The sequence below is a fragment of the Brachionichthys hirsutus genome, chromosome 16, assembly GCF_040956055.1.
Source record: "Brachionichthys hirsutus isolate HB-005 chromosome 16, CSIRO-AGI_Bhir_v1, whole genome shotgun sequence".
NCBI classification, from domain to species: Eukaryota; Metazoa; Chordata; class Actinopteri; order Lophiiformes; family Brachionichthyidae; genus Brachionichthys; species Brachionichthys hirsutus.
Window position 1 is genome coordinate 4,688,452 of NC_090912.1, and position 17,866 is coordinate 4,706,317.

Sequence of the window (17,866 nt, forward strand, 5' to 3'; positions counted from 1 at the left end):
GTCTTCCATGTGTCAGCAGAAATTGGGCGGCTTCAGTTTTTCAGGAGAGACTTCAGTGTCAGACAGTCTTTCCTTCCTCACGGTTTTGGAGTTACCAGACTGTGGTTTGATTAAGTGTGTCCAAAAATCAAACCAATTCTGGCTTTTTTCTCTGTGTAATTCTTCTGCAACAGCCTTTTTTTTTTTTTTTTTTTTACAACGCTGACACTGTATGAATCCTGATGTTCTGGTAACGACTATCAGTGTGCCCTAAGTCGCTGGGAACATTCTATTCCCTTTGACCGCGGCCAACACTTTGGTTAAGTAATGGCATAATGAACCGTGAGCCAACAATCCTATCCTAGCTGGAGCAGGGTACATTTTTATTTTGATACCCTGGAGCTGCGGTTGTATTCATTCTGAATTGCCAGGACTTCACACGGGCACCATTGACCTGAAAGAACAGTGCAAACTCTGGAAATACTGTCGACACCCTGGTGTCGCTTTTCACACAAGCATTCATCAAGAACTGTGAACAAAATTCATGGGGTTGTGGAGCAGGAGGGATTTGATGCTGTGTATCTCATACATAACCTGACGTGCATAGAGCAACTTCAGGCAGGCACATAAGGACGATGGGCTCTTCTTTTTCACATGTAGGGTGGTCAGTGCTGACATCAGAGATGAAAAGCATGTCAGGTGCTACAGATTCCCACACGGATTCGGTTTGAGCTTTCGGTCTAAAACGCAGCTCCATAATTCATTGTGTTGACGGCAAAAATCCACAAACTAAATGTGTGCCTTTAAATGTAAAAAAAAAGCAATAAAAGTATGCACCAGATGTATAAATAGTATTGAAGGAAGAATTCACATCTTCCACTTGAGTAAAAGTACTATAGCACCACATTGTAGTAATCTCTCTTACAAAGTAATGGTTCTGCATGTACCTCTCCACCTAACTGAAAGTAGCATCGGGAATATGTATTCCTGAGAACAGAAGGGGTCATCGAGGCCACAGACAGGCGGCACCAAGTTTCCATGTGTCGCTGCCGGAAGGCCGTCCTCGGAGAGCACAGCAGAGGAAGTTGATGGATGCAGCCCCCCGCAACCTGGTTACAGAAGCGGTGACATCAACACCCTTCTCACTTCAAAGCCTTCTCTTCCCATTGAGACTGTAGACCGTGGAAGGATGTAGACATTAAAGTATTTTCCTCTGGAGGTGGGGGGGGGGGGTGACAGCATGCATCCTCTTTGCGAGAAAACAAGCCAATGAAGGAGAGCGGAACACTTCACGTTACTGAAACATTTTATTTGCTCTTGAAGTGGATTTACAGGGTGGGTAGGGGTGAACCTTGAAAACTATAACACACATGATTTGCTTAGGAATGTTTATGGCCTTTCAGCACAAAAGATTAAGACGCCTGATAAATAAGAGAATAAATATTCTTGCAGGTCAGTTTACAGGCTGGCAGTGAGTCACAGTTTCATTCTGTGGATCAGCAGTTTTGTCATCACTGACAACGCCGCACTTCATTTCGTCTGTATAGCCGTCCTGGACACCGTTGTCGTCATGGTTGCCATGGTTGTCAAGGTTACCAGGGTCATTTTTATCATCTGTTTCATGATTTAACTGCGCGTACTCCACTGTGCCCTGCTGAGAAAGTAAGTAAAAAAGAAGAACAACACTTGCGTGAAAAAAAACAAACAGATTAAGGCAAGAGAGATGTGATTACATATCTGCAAATTATACTGTGGTGTCAGAACATTAGTTTTCAATAGAAATAAACCAAACAGAGAGGATATGCAAATAAAAAGGGAGCGCTACAATTTAAGGGGCTTCAAAAGCCTGTCTCGTGCCGATATTTTATGGTTAGAGATAAAACAATATAACAACTCAAGTAACTTATGAGACTGTTATTTCCCAAAAGTCTTCTAATAGTATATAGAAAGCGAAATGGAAAAAAGCTGCAAAACTGGTCTAAATCATACTAAAAAAATAATGTTTTGTTGTTGTCAGCACTGTGCTTTGAGCTCAAGGCAAACAGCATACCAATGTACAGTAATAAAGGAAACACGTGGCTGTTTAGAAGGTATTATGCTTGACGTGTTTTGCTATATTAATTTAGCATATTGACATGCTAGAATTGCTACTTAACCCTGGACACAAATTATGGCTGAGGCTGCAAATTCAGTCTCAAATATATAACTATAATTACAGAATCCAGGAAAGTTTCATTGAAACAAACATTAAAGTATTTAATTCATCCAGGAATTCTGTGCATATTTTAGGGTTTATTGTTGACTCTTTTTTGTATGATCTGTTCTGCGTATCGGACTAACAGCCTCCAAGGCAGGAGGTCTTAAAGTTTTGAAGACTGTGCATAACTTTAGAGCTGTAATTCCTCTAACTATCATGATGTGTTGTTTATGGCTATGCAATCATTAGCTTTCGGAACACATTCTTTACGAGACAGATGAGTAGGACTGAAGGTTTGAAGCAGCAGCCAAGTATTGTATTAAATTCAACATACTGAAGGGTCAAAAGTGTCAACATTAAATTTGCATTAGAACTCAAGGACTGCATAAGATGCTTGTCCTATAGGCTGCACTTAGAGCACCCCTGTGTGTGTGTGTGTGTGTGTGTTTCTACTTACACCGTCAGCCTGCTCTGGAACACCTGCAAAAAGAAGCACAAACTCAGAAAATAAAAAGGTCTGAGGATAGAGGCTTGTATCGTCATCAGGAAACGGAGCTTATCGTATCTGAAACATTCACATTCATGAGCACAACAGTATTTATCTACAAAACAACTCTTTTAAAGCATATCAAGCAGAAACGCGCGCCTCATTTTGCTTTCATCCAGTTCTGCTGCATCGTTGCTGGTTTGCATGCGGCTGATGTTTAAGTTATTAGGACCAAATGAATGAACAATGGGCAAGAGTTTCCCTTATGAGCATCAAACAATGGAGCGCGTTGCTGACTCGCTTTGAACGGATGCACGCACTGTTCGGTTCTGATTGTAAGAACAGGAAGTTCACTTTGACGACGTGGACACCTGGCGACTGGGCCTTCTGTTTTTGTGGGACATTCTTTCACTAACAATGCAGATGTTTACAGTTAGGGTTGATCCTGTTTCCTGGAGGGGGTTTTTTTTGGCCTAATTTCTCTCAGGCTGCAACACGCATGGAGATTTGAATACAGAACAGGATGACAGTCGTACCTTGCTTGGAGTTCCGCACTTCGCTGTACACAGTCTCGGTTCCCTTTTTCACCGGAACTGTTGCAATAACATACAGTCCAAAATTATTTTGGACAATGATTGTCTTATCTACTTCTAAATGAAAGAAAATATATATGTATATGTATCTTTCTTTTGAATACACTCACCTCTGTTTGGATCTGCCTGTTTGGTCTGCACCTCAGTGTACTGGGGTTCTGGCTTTTCTGGAGAAGTCACACTATTCTGGTCATCAGACTCTACAATATATACAACACAAAACAGTAGCAAACATGAATCAAAAGCAACTTTATTCTAAATAGCAGTATATCGGACAAATTATGTAACGTTTAAATTACATGGTTTGTTTCACTGCATATTTATTTTCCTGTTGAAAGTATAACATCAATTAGCAACACTGTTGATATGTTTCTTTATCATTACACACACACACCCACACACGCTAACCTGCTGCTGTAACAAAAAACTCACTAGTACACTGTATGTAATATGAAAATATTCCCCCCAAAAAACAAGTAATGTTTGCTAATGTTTATGGGAAATCTTTGAGCCTTTATAATAATAAAATAATAAAAAAAATGCAACAATGCACTGTTTGTTGTTTTCCATGTTACAGGAAGCAATGGAGTTGGCGATGCCGGCCTGAGAGAGGAAGTCTAAGTACAGAAGCAGACTCACTGGTTTGGATTTTTTAAAGCGCTCATAATAAGCCTGCCTTGAAAAGCCTCCGCAGGCTCCACTCACCAGAGCCGGACACATGCTCGCTCCAAACACTCTTTCCCATAATGCCTGGAGTGACTAAACAGAGAGGAGAGAAACACTGCGCTTATCAATGAGCAGTATTGCAGTATTTGTGTCCACGTAATACTCTACCATTGGCAGCCTGGGTAAGGCTCAAGCGTTCCCCTTTGTTGCTGGCTGCTTTCCTGAGACACAAAACACAATCAGCTTCTTAAAGCAGGAAGCGAGGCGGGCGTCATCATGCCACCTGCTCCTGTATCAGATGCTGACGTCAGAGCACTGCCTTTTGTTATCAACAATGAGGGATGTTACTTACACTGACAGCTCCATTGTGGTTTTCCTCTTAAACTGAAGGAGCCGCTTTTTAAAGATGATAACAAGTATCAACGCCAATAGGAGAAGGATGCAGAAGACTGCGATGAGACCTTTCTTCCAGCCTGCCATCTTCACTACAGAATAGAAAGACATGTTTTCACCGTCTTTATTACCTCTGCAGATGAGGTTATGTTTTTACCTGAGGTGGTTTGTTTGTTTGTCTGTTAGCAAGATAACTCAAAAATGTTCTGGACGGTTCTTGATGAACTTTCCAGGAAATGTTGGGAATCTTACCAGAAACAGTTGATTCAATTTTAGTGACGATCCAGAAGAGATCCTGGATTCTGGATCCCTTTGAAATTTTCATTAACATTGCAAGTCAATGGGGCTCCAAAATGTGGATGAATACCATTTCCTGTTGCTATTTTGAATTTATTTAAATTATAGTGCCTCAGTTTTTTATATCCAATAGATTGTCTGTAAGAATAAAAAAAATGAACAAGAAAATCTGTATGTAAAACATCTGTATACTGTATATCTTTTTCCCCTTTAGTCAGGTTGATGAATGATAAAAAGGAATCGAAAACATTATTTTAGACTCAAAATAAATGCAGAGACTTTTCACAAACTCTCACAGATCCTGACAGCGATTGTCCCGCGTGAACTCTGACCTACGACCTTCATCTTCACCCGTCACTGAGGATCAAACACACCTGCAATCGTGATAGCGTAACTTTGCTTTGCCTCGTCGGCGGGGTTTGTGCTCGTGCAGTAGTATTCTCCCTGGTGCTGCCCTCCGATGTTACTGATACTGTGTGATCCCTCCAGATTCATGGCGGTCTGGGACGCGAGAACGCCCGCTGTGTTCGTGCGGTACCAGCTGAAGCTGATGGGAGGCGTGCCCCTCTGTACGGAACATGTGAGAGTCACGTCCTGGCCCTCAGAGACATCCCCCATGCTGGGAAGCACCCTCAGAACTGGTTTAGACACCGGCTCTGCACAGAAGAGGCACATTAGACCGAGTTAACATCAATTTGCCTGCGTGCCTTGTAGTCATCGCTGCCTCACACACACACCGATGATGTTGGTTGAACGTCGCAGCTGCCCCGATTCTGTCGTGGTTGTCCTTTGTTGACTATTTTTGGCGTGGCAGAGAAAGTTGTTCAGATCTGAAATCTTGTAGATTGCTGAGGAGTTAAAGATGGCCCCATCCCCTTCCTCGCTCACCGCCTTGGTCTCGAGCAGCTTGTTGGGGCCGTACATGGTGTAGGTGATGGGCAGAGTGCCACTGCCACTGTGGCAGAGCAGCTGGAAGGGCTTCCCCAACACGAGCGTGCCCCCGACTACACGCAGCACCGGCTTTGACACAGGAACTGTGGATTCGATGAAGGGCAGGTTAAGCAGCGCAACAGAGCAAGACACCTGCAATCGTGCTAGCAGCTCTGCTTGGTCATAGCGAGGCTTGGTCACCTTTTGCTTTGACCACAACTGGTTGGCTTTCCTTCACAAAGCGTTCCGCATGTGAGTCGGCTTGCACTTTGCAGTTGTAGTGGCCATTTTTGGACGGGCTCGCCACAGTGACGTACGTCTTTGCATCGACGACTCGGGTGTTATCCTTGTAGATTGAGAACTGCAACGTGTTGTTGTTGATCCTCTCAGGGACATAAACCGATACGGAGCAGGTCAGCGCTAAACGATCCCCCTGGAACACGTCGACGGGCTCCACTGTCAGATGAGGCTTTGAAAACAGCTCTGTTGGAGCGGGACAGTAAATGTCCAATATTATACAATATATGCACGGCCCATTTTTGTGACGTATTTAAGGACATGACAGACGCTTCTATGGAGTATATGCAGTTCTTGCCTTGGACCGTGATTGTGTGATAGGTTTCTTTCTGCACACTGCCCCACTCTGCCTTGCACACGAGCTCCCCAGAGTCGCCTTCCTTCACAGTGAATCGGTGGACGAGGCTGACGGGAGCTTGCTTGAGGATTCTTCTGTCCCTCGTCAGGAATACTTCAATGTCCTTCAGTGGACTCACAACTTTACAGATCACCTCAATTACATCCCCCTCATAGACGTCTGAGAAGGGCAGCACATTCATGATCGGGGAAATGTAGAGTCCTGCAAGACACAGCTCAGAATAATTCATCTCACGCCCCTCGGTTAGACCACATTATTTTTTTTCCTGCCGCGCTCTCAATCTGCTCACCCTTGACTATCACGGGAATCTCGGCGCTGCGGTTGGAGCGTCTGGGCCCAGAGACCAAATTGATCTCGTAGTCACATGACAGGAAACTCTCTCCAATCACCCTCAGGATCAATGTGGTTTCTGAGGAGTTCCCAGCGGGGGCTGTCTGCTTTATCTTCTGAGACTCTCCGTTCCTAAATCGCTGGTAAAACCGGAAGACGAGGGATCCCTTCTCCTCCGGGGCACTGCAGGCGGCCATGAACTCCTCGCTCTCGTAGGGCATAGTCTTATTCAAATCAAGACTGGGGGTCTGCAGACCTGAGAAAAGGAAACCCCCATGTGTCAGTCATTGCTCTACGCGGTGTTCCTTCAAGTATAAAAGTGCATAATCTGTCCTTTATGGTTTACAGCAATTTCACTCAAACTTTGAATATCAGCATACATTTTCAGCAGCTCCCTGCAAAAATATTGAGGATTCCTCAAACGGGACGCCAACTATTATTTCAAAGAAACATGTGCTATTTTCATGACATAACCTTTACAATATTTAATTAGCAAATACATTCTACTATCTACACAGGCAAAAGAAAAATCACAGTCAAATCCAAGCTATAATATAGTATCATAGTGCCAACATGTCATCTTCTGGTCCAACGTTACCTGTGACGTCGAGCTTATGGATAAAGCTGGCTTTGCTCTTGTCCTTGACCGTGACCCGACATTCATAATTACCAGAGTCGGCTGCCCTGACGGGGTTCAGTTCATAATCCAACAAGTCCTCTGTGGTGGTCGAAGAGTGGACGATAACATCGTCCCTTGTGAGCTGGAACGTGTGCGTCAAGTTAGGGATGTTGTCATGACTGACGCCGACCTGGCAGCGAATAGTCACCGGTGTCCCGCTCTGAACCGTGCTGCTGGGCTGGATTGCAAGGCCGACGGTATCTATAATGTATGCTGTAGTTCCACATGTCACACAGAAATGCAAGCACAGCACAGAAAAGGATAATGTCAGCTGGACAACATGAGTGGAACATACAAAACAATGGTCAATGTCTGCTATTCCCCTCCCAGGGAACTGTCAGGCTGCAGATCTACTGCAGCAAGAGCATCAGCTGCTGACGGAAGAAAATAAAAGCACTCAAACGAAAAGCGAGTGACCCTGCCTGACTCCCGTGGGAGACTTGTGCTGATTTATCCCATGCTTTTGCTTTCCTTCAACAAGAAACGGCTCAGTATCGCCTGCCTCAAGAACTGTGAAACAATCACTTAGTGCTGAAAGTACTCCTGTTAGTCCGGGCTCCATGGGAGAAAGGGGACAAAGGCAGTGAAAGAGTAGGGATAGCACAAGCCATGTTTACAGTGACAAAGGTAATACGTCATAAAACAACCCTAACGCAAGATGCGGCAATTAGCTTTTCATCCCAATAGGTGTGAAACTGATGGGGGACTATTGTCTGTCTTAATTTACCCACCTATCACACAACCATGATAAGTATTTTGTACATTTTGTACAGTTTCTATTTTCTTCATTTTACAATTAATTTATTGAGCTGTTTCCATGGAAACGTTATTTCTAAGGGTACCCTGGAGGTTGATCTTCTGCATACAAAGTTGGAGGGGACATGATATAATCATATTTTGTTGACTGTCGAATAACAAAGCTGATGGCAGATCTTTCATTGGGGTTATTTTAAAGAACACGTACAGACATTTACATTTTTAAAGGAATGAGTCATTAATCATCTTTGGAAATATTATGACTTTCTAGCTCAGAAGATTGATCTCGTGTCAATACATCAAACATGAAGGTACCTTCATTAGCTGCTTAGCTTACCTTAGTGTACAGCATGTATCTCAGTAATTAATAGTGAAATCTCTTTTAGTAGAAAAAGGATCATTCACCAAATTATGGGCAGTCTGACACAAGATATCAGCATTTAAATTCAAATTCGTGTCTATTCCAAATGCCAGGCTCATGCTGATTGGAAGGATTACCCAGCTTCAACCGACAAATAAAAAATGTTTCAAAAACCTCACTGAAGAGTTGAAAATATCGAGGAGGGCAGGAGTGCATGAGTCAATACCCATTTCCTGCAACCCCCCCCCCCCCCCCCCCCAAAAAAACCCTACTACTGTGCAGTAAGAGACAACTTGTATTCTGTAATACATCAAAAATGGCATAATCTAAAATGGTCTTTTCACTTAAGCAACCCCAACCCTTCTATGGCAATTAATGATCAGGAATCAGACATTTATTGCAGCATTACTTACACGACTGTCCTCTGGCACATTGCGCTGCGTTTGGGGAAAAAAAGAAAACAGAAGTGAGAATCAGATTCACTGTAAGAAGATCAGTTTTTCTTGAAGCAGCAGAACCCTGGTTCCTTACAGAAGTGTAGGAGACTTGTGAGAAGCAGCAGCAGGTTGTGGGGTCTGGAGTCCATTCTGAGTGATGGCGGTTCACTATTGTATGATCAAAATGCAGAGGGATGTGGAGATGGAGGCCAGAGGGGCAGGCAGAAGGACCTGGGAGGGGCAAAGGAAGGGAGAGGTGGAGACAGTCTGGGCGTGTCAGGCGGCGGCGGTGAGGGCTGCTCCCTGTCTTATCATGCTAACGCCTTGTCCTGCTTTGCCTGACTAGGAAATGGCTGTTGCTTCCTTGGGAATCGACCATTGTGGTGTTTTCTTTCGTGTGAAAGAAGAGCAGCTTTGTCAAGACTAGAAGAAACCCTCTGACTTTTGTAGTTCAGCTCAGTGTGGCGGGCGGTTCTTATTGAATTCTACAGCCATTAATATTTAACGCCACTTTCTGTGTTTACACTCAGCAATGCTAGAGACTGGAGGGTTGATCTCTAGCTGAATCAAACCATCCATAGCACCAGGAACCAATCAATGGCCTGCTTCTGCTTGACCAACACATCTCAATATTAAATTGTTAGCGCTTTCTTTATTGAACTGAATCGTGATCACATTACATTAATAGGGATGATAATGGGGCATACCTCCTCTGGTGATAAGTCCCTCTTGCCACAACCATGAGATGATAGAGCCACACAGTCATTCAGGACATTCAGCCTAAGGTCTTAAAATGCAGCAGAGTGCACGGTAATGCTTTTGTACATGATTAAGCAACACAACATAGCACCAGACAAAAATCATTATGCCTGCAGCTCAATATATCAATTCTTTGTTTAATCTGCAATCCAGTTGAAGAAGAGCAGGTATTATTGCTGGACAGCTGTAGATTAATCTCAAGTATAGTGGTTGCTATGGATTCCCCGTTAGAATAAGGAATCCTCCAGGGAGCAGCCATGCAGTCTGCTCTGCACAGTGTATTCCACACAATATTACAGGCAATTTGCAGAATGGACTGCAATAGTAAATACTCCTTTTCCTGCAAAAAATGCTGTACTGCACAAAGATTTTATTGCTGAGAGGGCGGTTTTTGATTTTATTCAAATTGTATCCAAATATATGCTAATATTTAATGTTATGCTGCAACCTGCAGTCCCTTCATGTGACCACTAAGAGCTGCTGAAGATTAACCAGAGAAAGGCGCTTGAGAAGTCTTTGTGCCCTCCTCTGCAGTTCTGTCTGCATGAGGCTCCCTCCCACATTCACGTGTCCCACATTTTAAAAGCAGCAAATGCATTCGGGCTGTAGAGAGGTACACTTTATCTTTCCCTGAGCCAATACAGAGGTGGGAGGCTCGGCATCTCGCGAGGACACAAACTCTTCCCTCGGACCCAGTGCCAGCGGCAAAGTCAGGCTATTCCACACTGCTTGCGCTTGTTAAAAGCACATTGAGAAGCTCTGCAGTCTTGTTAGCCTGCTACTGATGAAAGTATTCCCTTGCACAGCCATTAAGATAATCGTGTAAAAAAAAAAAAAAAGAATTTTCACGTTTTGTGATGGTAGTTGAAGTTACCGGTAACCCAAATGGAGATTTAAATGTAGTTTTTTTTTTTTTGCAGTGCAATGGGTGTTTCACATCCAACAAGATATTGGCTACCTCAACTGATGTTTGCTCAAAGTATCGTACGCTAACTTCCCATCTTCACCTCATAAGGCAGTTGTGTCCAGTCAAATTTCAGGAACTATCATGACCCGTGCAGCCAACATAACTGAGCTAAGGCTCTAAGCAGTCACGACCTGCCCAACTCCTCTTTCCACTAACTTTGGCATTGGTTAAAATGCTCAGGTTAGGCAGTCCCCGCCCCACTCTGTCTCCTGAAAAACTGACAGTGTAATAATATGAGAACACATTATATGCAGGGACCCACATTCTCAGTGCTGCAGCAGAGCTTTAAAGGGAAGAACTTGAAATGGCCTTATCACATGTATGAGCCAAAAATTCAATCGCTGCATAAATTATATCAAAGTAAACTTTATAAAACCAATATTAGATAAATATCAGGAAAAGATAAGCGAGTTGTTTGTGATGCCTGCAGATTGTTTTTTGCTCTTCTCCCCATTCTTTCTTTCACTGCTCTAATACAATAAGCATTGGGTTTTGGTTGCCTTGGGAACAAGGTTGTTTTTTATTTACAAAAGGACTCACCCTGGGCCCAATCCACCAGACTGAACAAGCAGTTTTGTTGATGATTTCTCTGTCCTTCATGGAAAATACATCCACCTCCTTCAAATGCAAAGGAGCTCATTTACAGCAGAAACATTGTACCAGCAGGGGGCACTGTGGCTCATTTCTTCTTCATCCCATTCCAAATCGCCGTAATAGGACTGGAGTTGGACAACAAAGAGTTTCAAAAGCACAAAACCTGGCTGTTGTTTTTTCCGTGTTTAAAACAGAAAGTAACATTCTGAGATAAGTTTAAAAACAAGAGATGATGAGCATGTTATTCTTTATCTCAGTGCATGTATCTGATTTTTGAGTACAGATGCATGTGTGTTAATTGTCTCTTCAAACAGAAGACACACACTTGCAAAGGGCTATGGTGCAAATTATGTATTTTCCTAAAGCACTTTCCTTATTCCTTTCAGACTGTAAAACAAGTTCTGGTTTCAAACGTCTGTATAGGATTCAAGCATGTTGAGATTAAACCTCCCGAGTGATGCATGAACACAAACCAATTTGACATTAGATTTTCTTTAACAAAGAGGATCTTACAAATGGAAATATTTTTTATTTCCACAGAGTTGGGTAATTTGTAATTGTAAAAGCTGTGTGTGGGCAGAACCGACAGAACAAGCAAAAACAAACCCAAACTGTGTGGCCTGTATGCCTTCCTGCAGTTCAAACGCAAAATAATACAGCTTGTGCAAGAGATGAGAAAAGGCACAAGAATTAAAGACAGTGGCTTCTCTGCAGATGAAACATTTTGAAAGTGAATCTAAGAAAAGAGCCCATGTTGCGCTGAATAATATGAGAACTGCAGTAACACGTCTGAGGAGGAACTTATGGAATTAATAAAAAAAAAAACCTGAATTAGACTTCAACTTATGAGTTTATGGGGAAGGCTCCAGAATAATAAAAGACTCCACTGAAAGACAGGCTATCTGAAATTTGCTCCTGCTCATTGGAAAATGTCTTCGTGACACTCTTGTCCAGTTGCTCTAATGACGGCTGCTCTTTTTGGGACCTTAATGACATTGCATTGCATTAAATAATCTAAATAGTCTAAGTCTCTGTTTTCTGCTCTGCTACATCCAAATGTTGGGAAAGCCACGCTACATCTCCTCCTCTCTTGCATGGTGTGCTTTGGCAGAGCTCAGCAAGTTGCATTCCCTGAGGGTTTGTGCATGTCTTACCGGGCTGGATGAGCTGAGAATGAGAACCGTGTGGATGAGGGACAATGTGGAGATGTTTCTGCCTCTGGCATAACAGCCTGCAAGAGTCAAAGCTCTGAGGCTATCTGTTGCACACAACCTCCTACCTAAGCTCTTTCTCTGCTCAAGTATCATGACTCCTCTCTTTCTCTTATTTATTTAAATTATTTTCCTCTTTCACCCTTTTCTAAATAGGCCTTAAGGCTGACTTTATTCCTCTCTGTCTCTTTCTGTCCTCCTTGTTCCATCCACCTCATATCTGCTGAATCAATAATAAATGATCCGAGAGGCTCGGATGTGACAGGCTCCCTGCATTCACTCTCACAGGCTCACTGGAGAGAATCAGACAAAGCTCCAGGTCCTGGTACAGCAGCAGGTCTACAGTGGGATAATGAAGCAGAGGTGACACATTGAAAAGTCATGCTCATTGTTCTGTACTGAAAAGCATTTGCGGATGTGAGCATCATGGCACCGCAAGCCTCCGAATCCTCCACTTGCTGCTCCTTCAATCAGCGCATGCATCACAGTGTGCAGCATGTGGACAGCTCCATCTCAAATACCTCCGTGGGGGGGATTTCTCCGAGTCACATGCTGTGTGCTCACCACACAGGGTAAATCTGGGTCCAAGGCCTCCTAGCGTTCACATGCTGGGTCGGACATGAGCCCAACTCGTCTTCTGTCCCGTGCCTTTTTTCTTAGCATCGGAAAGTGCAGCAGAATCTAACATGGGCTGAAGTGTCCTTGAGCAGGACACTCAAAGTATAACACAAACAACCAAATTTGAATAATACAATAATGTGTGTTTCCACCCACCGCTGCAGTGCGACGACGTTATGAGTTGTGTGCTTTTGGCATTTCTGTAAAGGTTAAGCAGATGGGTGGAAATGCACTTTGTTTAGTTTAGTTTGTCAGGATCCCCATCAGCTTTGCAGCGGCTTTTCTCCCTGGTATTAAATGAAAGCTGGCACCGAAACTTTAAATCACAACAAAGCATCCTGACAAATTCAATTAAAACACAAAACATCACCATAATAACCAAACAAATGTTTACAGTTTATTGATCATCCTATTTTTGCAATTAGAAATTTGATTTGTTGCATTATTCCAGCACGACCTGCGACCCGGTAACGGACAAAGCGGTCAGGAAGATGAATGAATGAATGCGTTATTCCAACACAGTAATGCAACCTTATCTATCTATCTATCTATCTATCTATCTATCTAGGTAGGTGTCCAAACATAATCCTGAGCTATTTAGAGTTATTTTGTAATACTTTGTGTTTCCAATAAAGCCTCCAGCTGCAGTTGTCAAGAACTCAGGATCTGTTCACACCTGGTTTTAAAACACTATAATATTATTTACAGCTGGCATTAATACGAGTTCACATTACCTGCATCCTACTAAATTTTCTGTTTATGCTAGGTCTCCTGATTGAACATACACTGTCCTAGAAGTTGAATCATTTTGTTGGAAAGCCCTGTCAAAAACCATGGGAAAAGTGCCAACAAGAGCTTCAGGGAAGCAGTGTGTGTGTGTGTGTGTGTGTGTGTGTGTGTGTTTGTGTGTTTTGGTGGATAACAAGCTCAAAATAGCCTCCTCTATACAGAACTCTCTCCAGAGAGGGGGATCTTTCTTTGGGTTCTCATACATCATGAGATAGATGCTGGTTGGTCTACTCTTCAAAGTAAACTGCTGCACACTAGAGTCACGAAGAGGCTGCACAGCAATGAGGGAGGCAGAGAAAAGGCTCATGATCTGTCATGGAGGTGCATTGTTAGTGCTCCAGCCTCAGAGGCTGCACAAATGGTGGAATGGTATTCTGTTTACCGGTTACATGTTATGCCCATTCAGAGAAGCTATCAATCCTCACCAGAGGATGTTCCACCTCAGAGAATGATGATTTTCTGATTAAAGCCTGAGTTTAGGTCCCATCTAATAGTAGGAATGCATCTGGGAGACAATCCATATGCTCACTGTGGTAATTCTCATGATAAAGATAAAAGAGTCCCTGCTCTGTGGAGTCGCACTACCAGGTCTCAATCAGACTGAGAGATTGCATAGGTTGTATATATATATATAAAAAAAAGCAAAGTAGTAGCACTATTTGCCTAATTCTGGAGAAACTGGCTATTTCATTACAAAAACTAGAAGAGCACTGGGAGAGTGCAGACCTCTGCCAAGCAACTCAGTCTCCCTACATGGGGATTTACACCAAAAATAATGACCCTCGCCTGGATCATCACTAAAAATGTAATTTCTAAAATGTAAACCTGGTGACATTTCCAACATTTCCTGAAAATGTCATCAAGATCCGTGGGTAACCTTTTGAGCTAAGTTGCTAACAGATAGACAGACAGATAAATGCCAGCAAACACATCACCTCCGTGAAGCTAGCTGAGCTACGTGAGGTGAAGTTTTTCCACTGAAGCAATAGTAAGCTATTATTTTCCATTGAGCTACCAGTGTATTTTTGCTGTTAACGAATGAAACTATTGTGCAAAATGCAGAAAACAAATATGCTCGAATGTACATGGCTTGACATTTCTGCTGATTGTCTCAGTAAATGTCATAAAATGTTATTTTTTTTAAAGAAAATACCAGCACACAGGAGAGAAGCACTTGGTGAGAAACGCGTTAATATAAGGGAAGTGAAGAGAAAGTAAATTACTATTGAGCCTTACATAACTCCAAGCATTTGTCGAGTTTGGCCTTTATAGCAGAACAACGCGTCTCCACTGGATGGAACACTAATTAGCTGGAAAAGACACAGGATAAAATGAAGTCAAAAAGGATGATTCTGGCTCTGAATTACCCTCCGCCAGCCCTCGGCAAATTAAATAATGAAAATTTACATCTTAAATTTAAGTGACTCTATTTATTCAGTGGCGCATCCCACCAGAACACGAGTCGATCAAAATGTCCTTGAATACACAGAGGAGGATAAACAGGAGAAAACAAATATGTGAGTATCTTATTTAGTGCCAACAAGCCCCCACATGTACCCTGAAGTCACTACAGGTGACAAATTAAACACTCATTCCAAGCAGCAGCATTAATCAACTCAAATAACCAGAATAGTTTTCAGTGTTACCGTCAGTAAGAGAAAGACAAATCCAGGTCTCCTAACACCATGCAGAGTTTTTGACACGCCTGCGGGGAGAATGAACCCGTGAAAGTCTGTCCATTCTTGATTGAAAGCTCTGCAGCCACTGCACTGTCCTCCAGGCCGGGTGAGGACTGCGTCTGAGTCTGCGATCAGTCTGTGGTCCACCTATTAGGCCACCTTGGTGCAGGCGGAGAGGGAGGGCAGGATGAAAAAGGCGGCTGTGCTTTATTGACAAGGGGATGACTTTCCTAAACCCTGAAATCTTCTTGCTGGCTTCAAAAGTTGTATCAGTAGAAGTATAACAGAATAAATGTTTAAATAAAAAAACAATATACGACTGCTCCTGAAGAAGGATGTGCTTCTTCCCAGTCCATGCTCAAATAGTCACCTTTTGACTTATAAATGTTATTATTAACAGGGTGGTTGTGGCTAACTTGATAGAGCAGGTCGCCCAGTGGCCGAGAGACTGACTCCCAGATTTTTACAGACTGAACCCAAAATTGCTAAATTGTATATTTGATTATACTTTTAATTTCGCTCAATCATAGACACACAACTAATTGACATTCATGGCGAGTGTATTTTTTGGTTTGCACAGATTTTGACGGACACCTCCTGCTCATCCGTCGGTCTGGAAGGCTACGTCGCTCTAACTGGTGTATTAATTTGTGTCTGTTTACTATTTTGACAATTCTTCTTTCTTCTTTCTTTCTTTTTCCTGTGAATTTTCTGGTGACAAAAACACGAGGTGAGAATATGGCAGCCCAATGACAAATCGATGAATCGATAAATTACCATGTAATTATTTTAATGCTGAAGTTCTTACTACTGATAAATGTCAGCTCACTATAAACAGATGCACCGCTTTAACTAAAGTCCACCCCACCTTTTTTTTTGTGCTGAGGGATTTGATGTGAATTTGGGAACCTCTTGCTTGAGCTGAAACATTCAACCCTTCACCCGGAGAACACAGGATTTCTCTGCCATTCAATCAAGAAACATGAGCCACATAATCAATCATTTGTAAACTCGTATCAAACCTCCACTCTGCCACGTTCTAGTCTGTTCAGCTTTAGTTTAATCACATTTTAAATCAGGACAGAGCAGTCCACTGCTGATCTAACTATCTTTATGTTGATTTTTTTTTCATTTCTCTGCTGCCCTGGAACACAGTCTTTCAGAGGAGACCCGTCATGAATGAAATGTGATTCAATTCAGCAGCCGTCTATTTCTCTGGATACCTATGTTGAGAATATTTGTTTCATTGAATCACTTTTGCTCTATATTTCATCATCTGCACATTAAAGCAGGGAAGGGGGGGGCGGTGATCAAAATGCGCTCAGCTCAACATTCAGGATAAGTTAGGCTCACAAGGAGGTCACATGTACAAAGACAAGATATGTCATATTTCTGCTATGAATAAATGTGTTTTCCGTCATTGGAAAGAAGCTCCGTTTTAAAATCAAATCAATATGACTGCAGAGCTTAAGAGCCGCCATCAGACAATGAAAAGTCTCACCAGCGGGGAGGGGTCCCTGGAAGGAGGAGATAAAAAAGCATACGAGATGGCGCGTGCATGCAGCACTTTGACTGTCTGCTCGGCTTGAGGAGACGGATTATAGCGCTAAGAGGAGGCAAATGCCTCCAAAGCCCATCATGGAAATGAAACCAACCAGGGGACTCAGATGGTTCGGAGTGACGGGAGAAAAAGAATGAAGAGCAAAAAAAAAAAAGGGTCTGCAGGATAATTCCTTTTCCTTCACCTTTGCCTATTTCATAAGACAAATAATTGCAGAGCAGAATAAAGGACCAAACAAGCCAATGATCAATGTGCTGAACAAAACCTGAGACCTCTGCTGCATTCAGATGTGAGACATGTTGTGTCGTCAGCCTTGAATCCTCGCTCCAGCCATTCACATCTCTTTGAACTCACCAAAGAGATGTGTTGCATTCCATCTATTCATTTCATGTACCCATGGTTCTTCTTGATGCATCCAAGCAAAAAAAAAAAATCTGTAAATGACAGGGAGTTTTGTTAAGGATTGATAATAGAAAATATCTGTGAAGAACATCACGAAACTGTAACCATAGAAATGGCTCTGCCAATAATGAGGACTGTCCTCTTCATCTGTGAGTAACAACATGATGCAAAGAAGCATGTGAATTGCTTTGATTTCACAGGATCAACCACAGAAAAAAGGATGAATGTGCTGCGATGCATCGAGTTACAGTCCAACAGATGTAGGCCCCGTCTGCTGAGAATGAATCTAACCGGGGAGACGGCAGTTCCAGTCAGCGACTCTTTGACGACCAAATACAGGGGATCGTGTACGAGTACGGGTCTTTAGGTGTAATGGGTGAAAATCCCCTCCTGGCTGATGCACGGATGTTCAAACATCTGTGTTCTCACCCACACGCCATATTTCAGACTGGGCTTTGCCACACAGATTTATTATTCTTGATGCTGCAGCGAATCCTGGATAAAAAAATAAAAAACAAAAATAAAA

At 42.7% G+C, this 17,866-nt stretch overlaps 1 protein-coding gene across 1 annotated transcript; it reads right to left on the reverse strand.

Annotated features, from left to right (window-relative positions):
• Positions 1 to 1,277: 1,277 nt before the first annotated feature.
• On the reverse strand, positions 1,278 to 8,909 carry pecam1a (platelet and endothelial cell adhesion molecule 1a). The gene is made up of 15 exons (XM_068750018.1): positions 8,855 to 8,909; positions 8,737 to 8,760; positions 7,126 to 7,419; positions 6,487 to 6,783; positions 6,138 to 6,398; positions 5,744 to 6,025; positions 5,350 to 5,646; positions 4,987 to 5,268; positions 4,275 to 4,407; positions 4,091 to 4,143; positions 3,962 to 4,015; positions 3,367 to 3,456; positions 3,200 to 3,256; positions 2,634 to 2,656; positions 1,278 to 1,633 (listed from the first exon to the last, which is right to left on the reverse strand). Exons 1-15 carry the CDS (start codon positions 8,907 to 8,909, stop codon positions 1,433 to 1,435), a joined length of 2,403 nt encoding a protein of 800 aa, XP_068606119.1. The 3' UTR covers positions 1,278 to 1,432.
• Between the last annotated feature and the right edge of the window lie 8,957 nt (positions 8,910 to 17,866).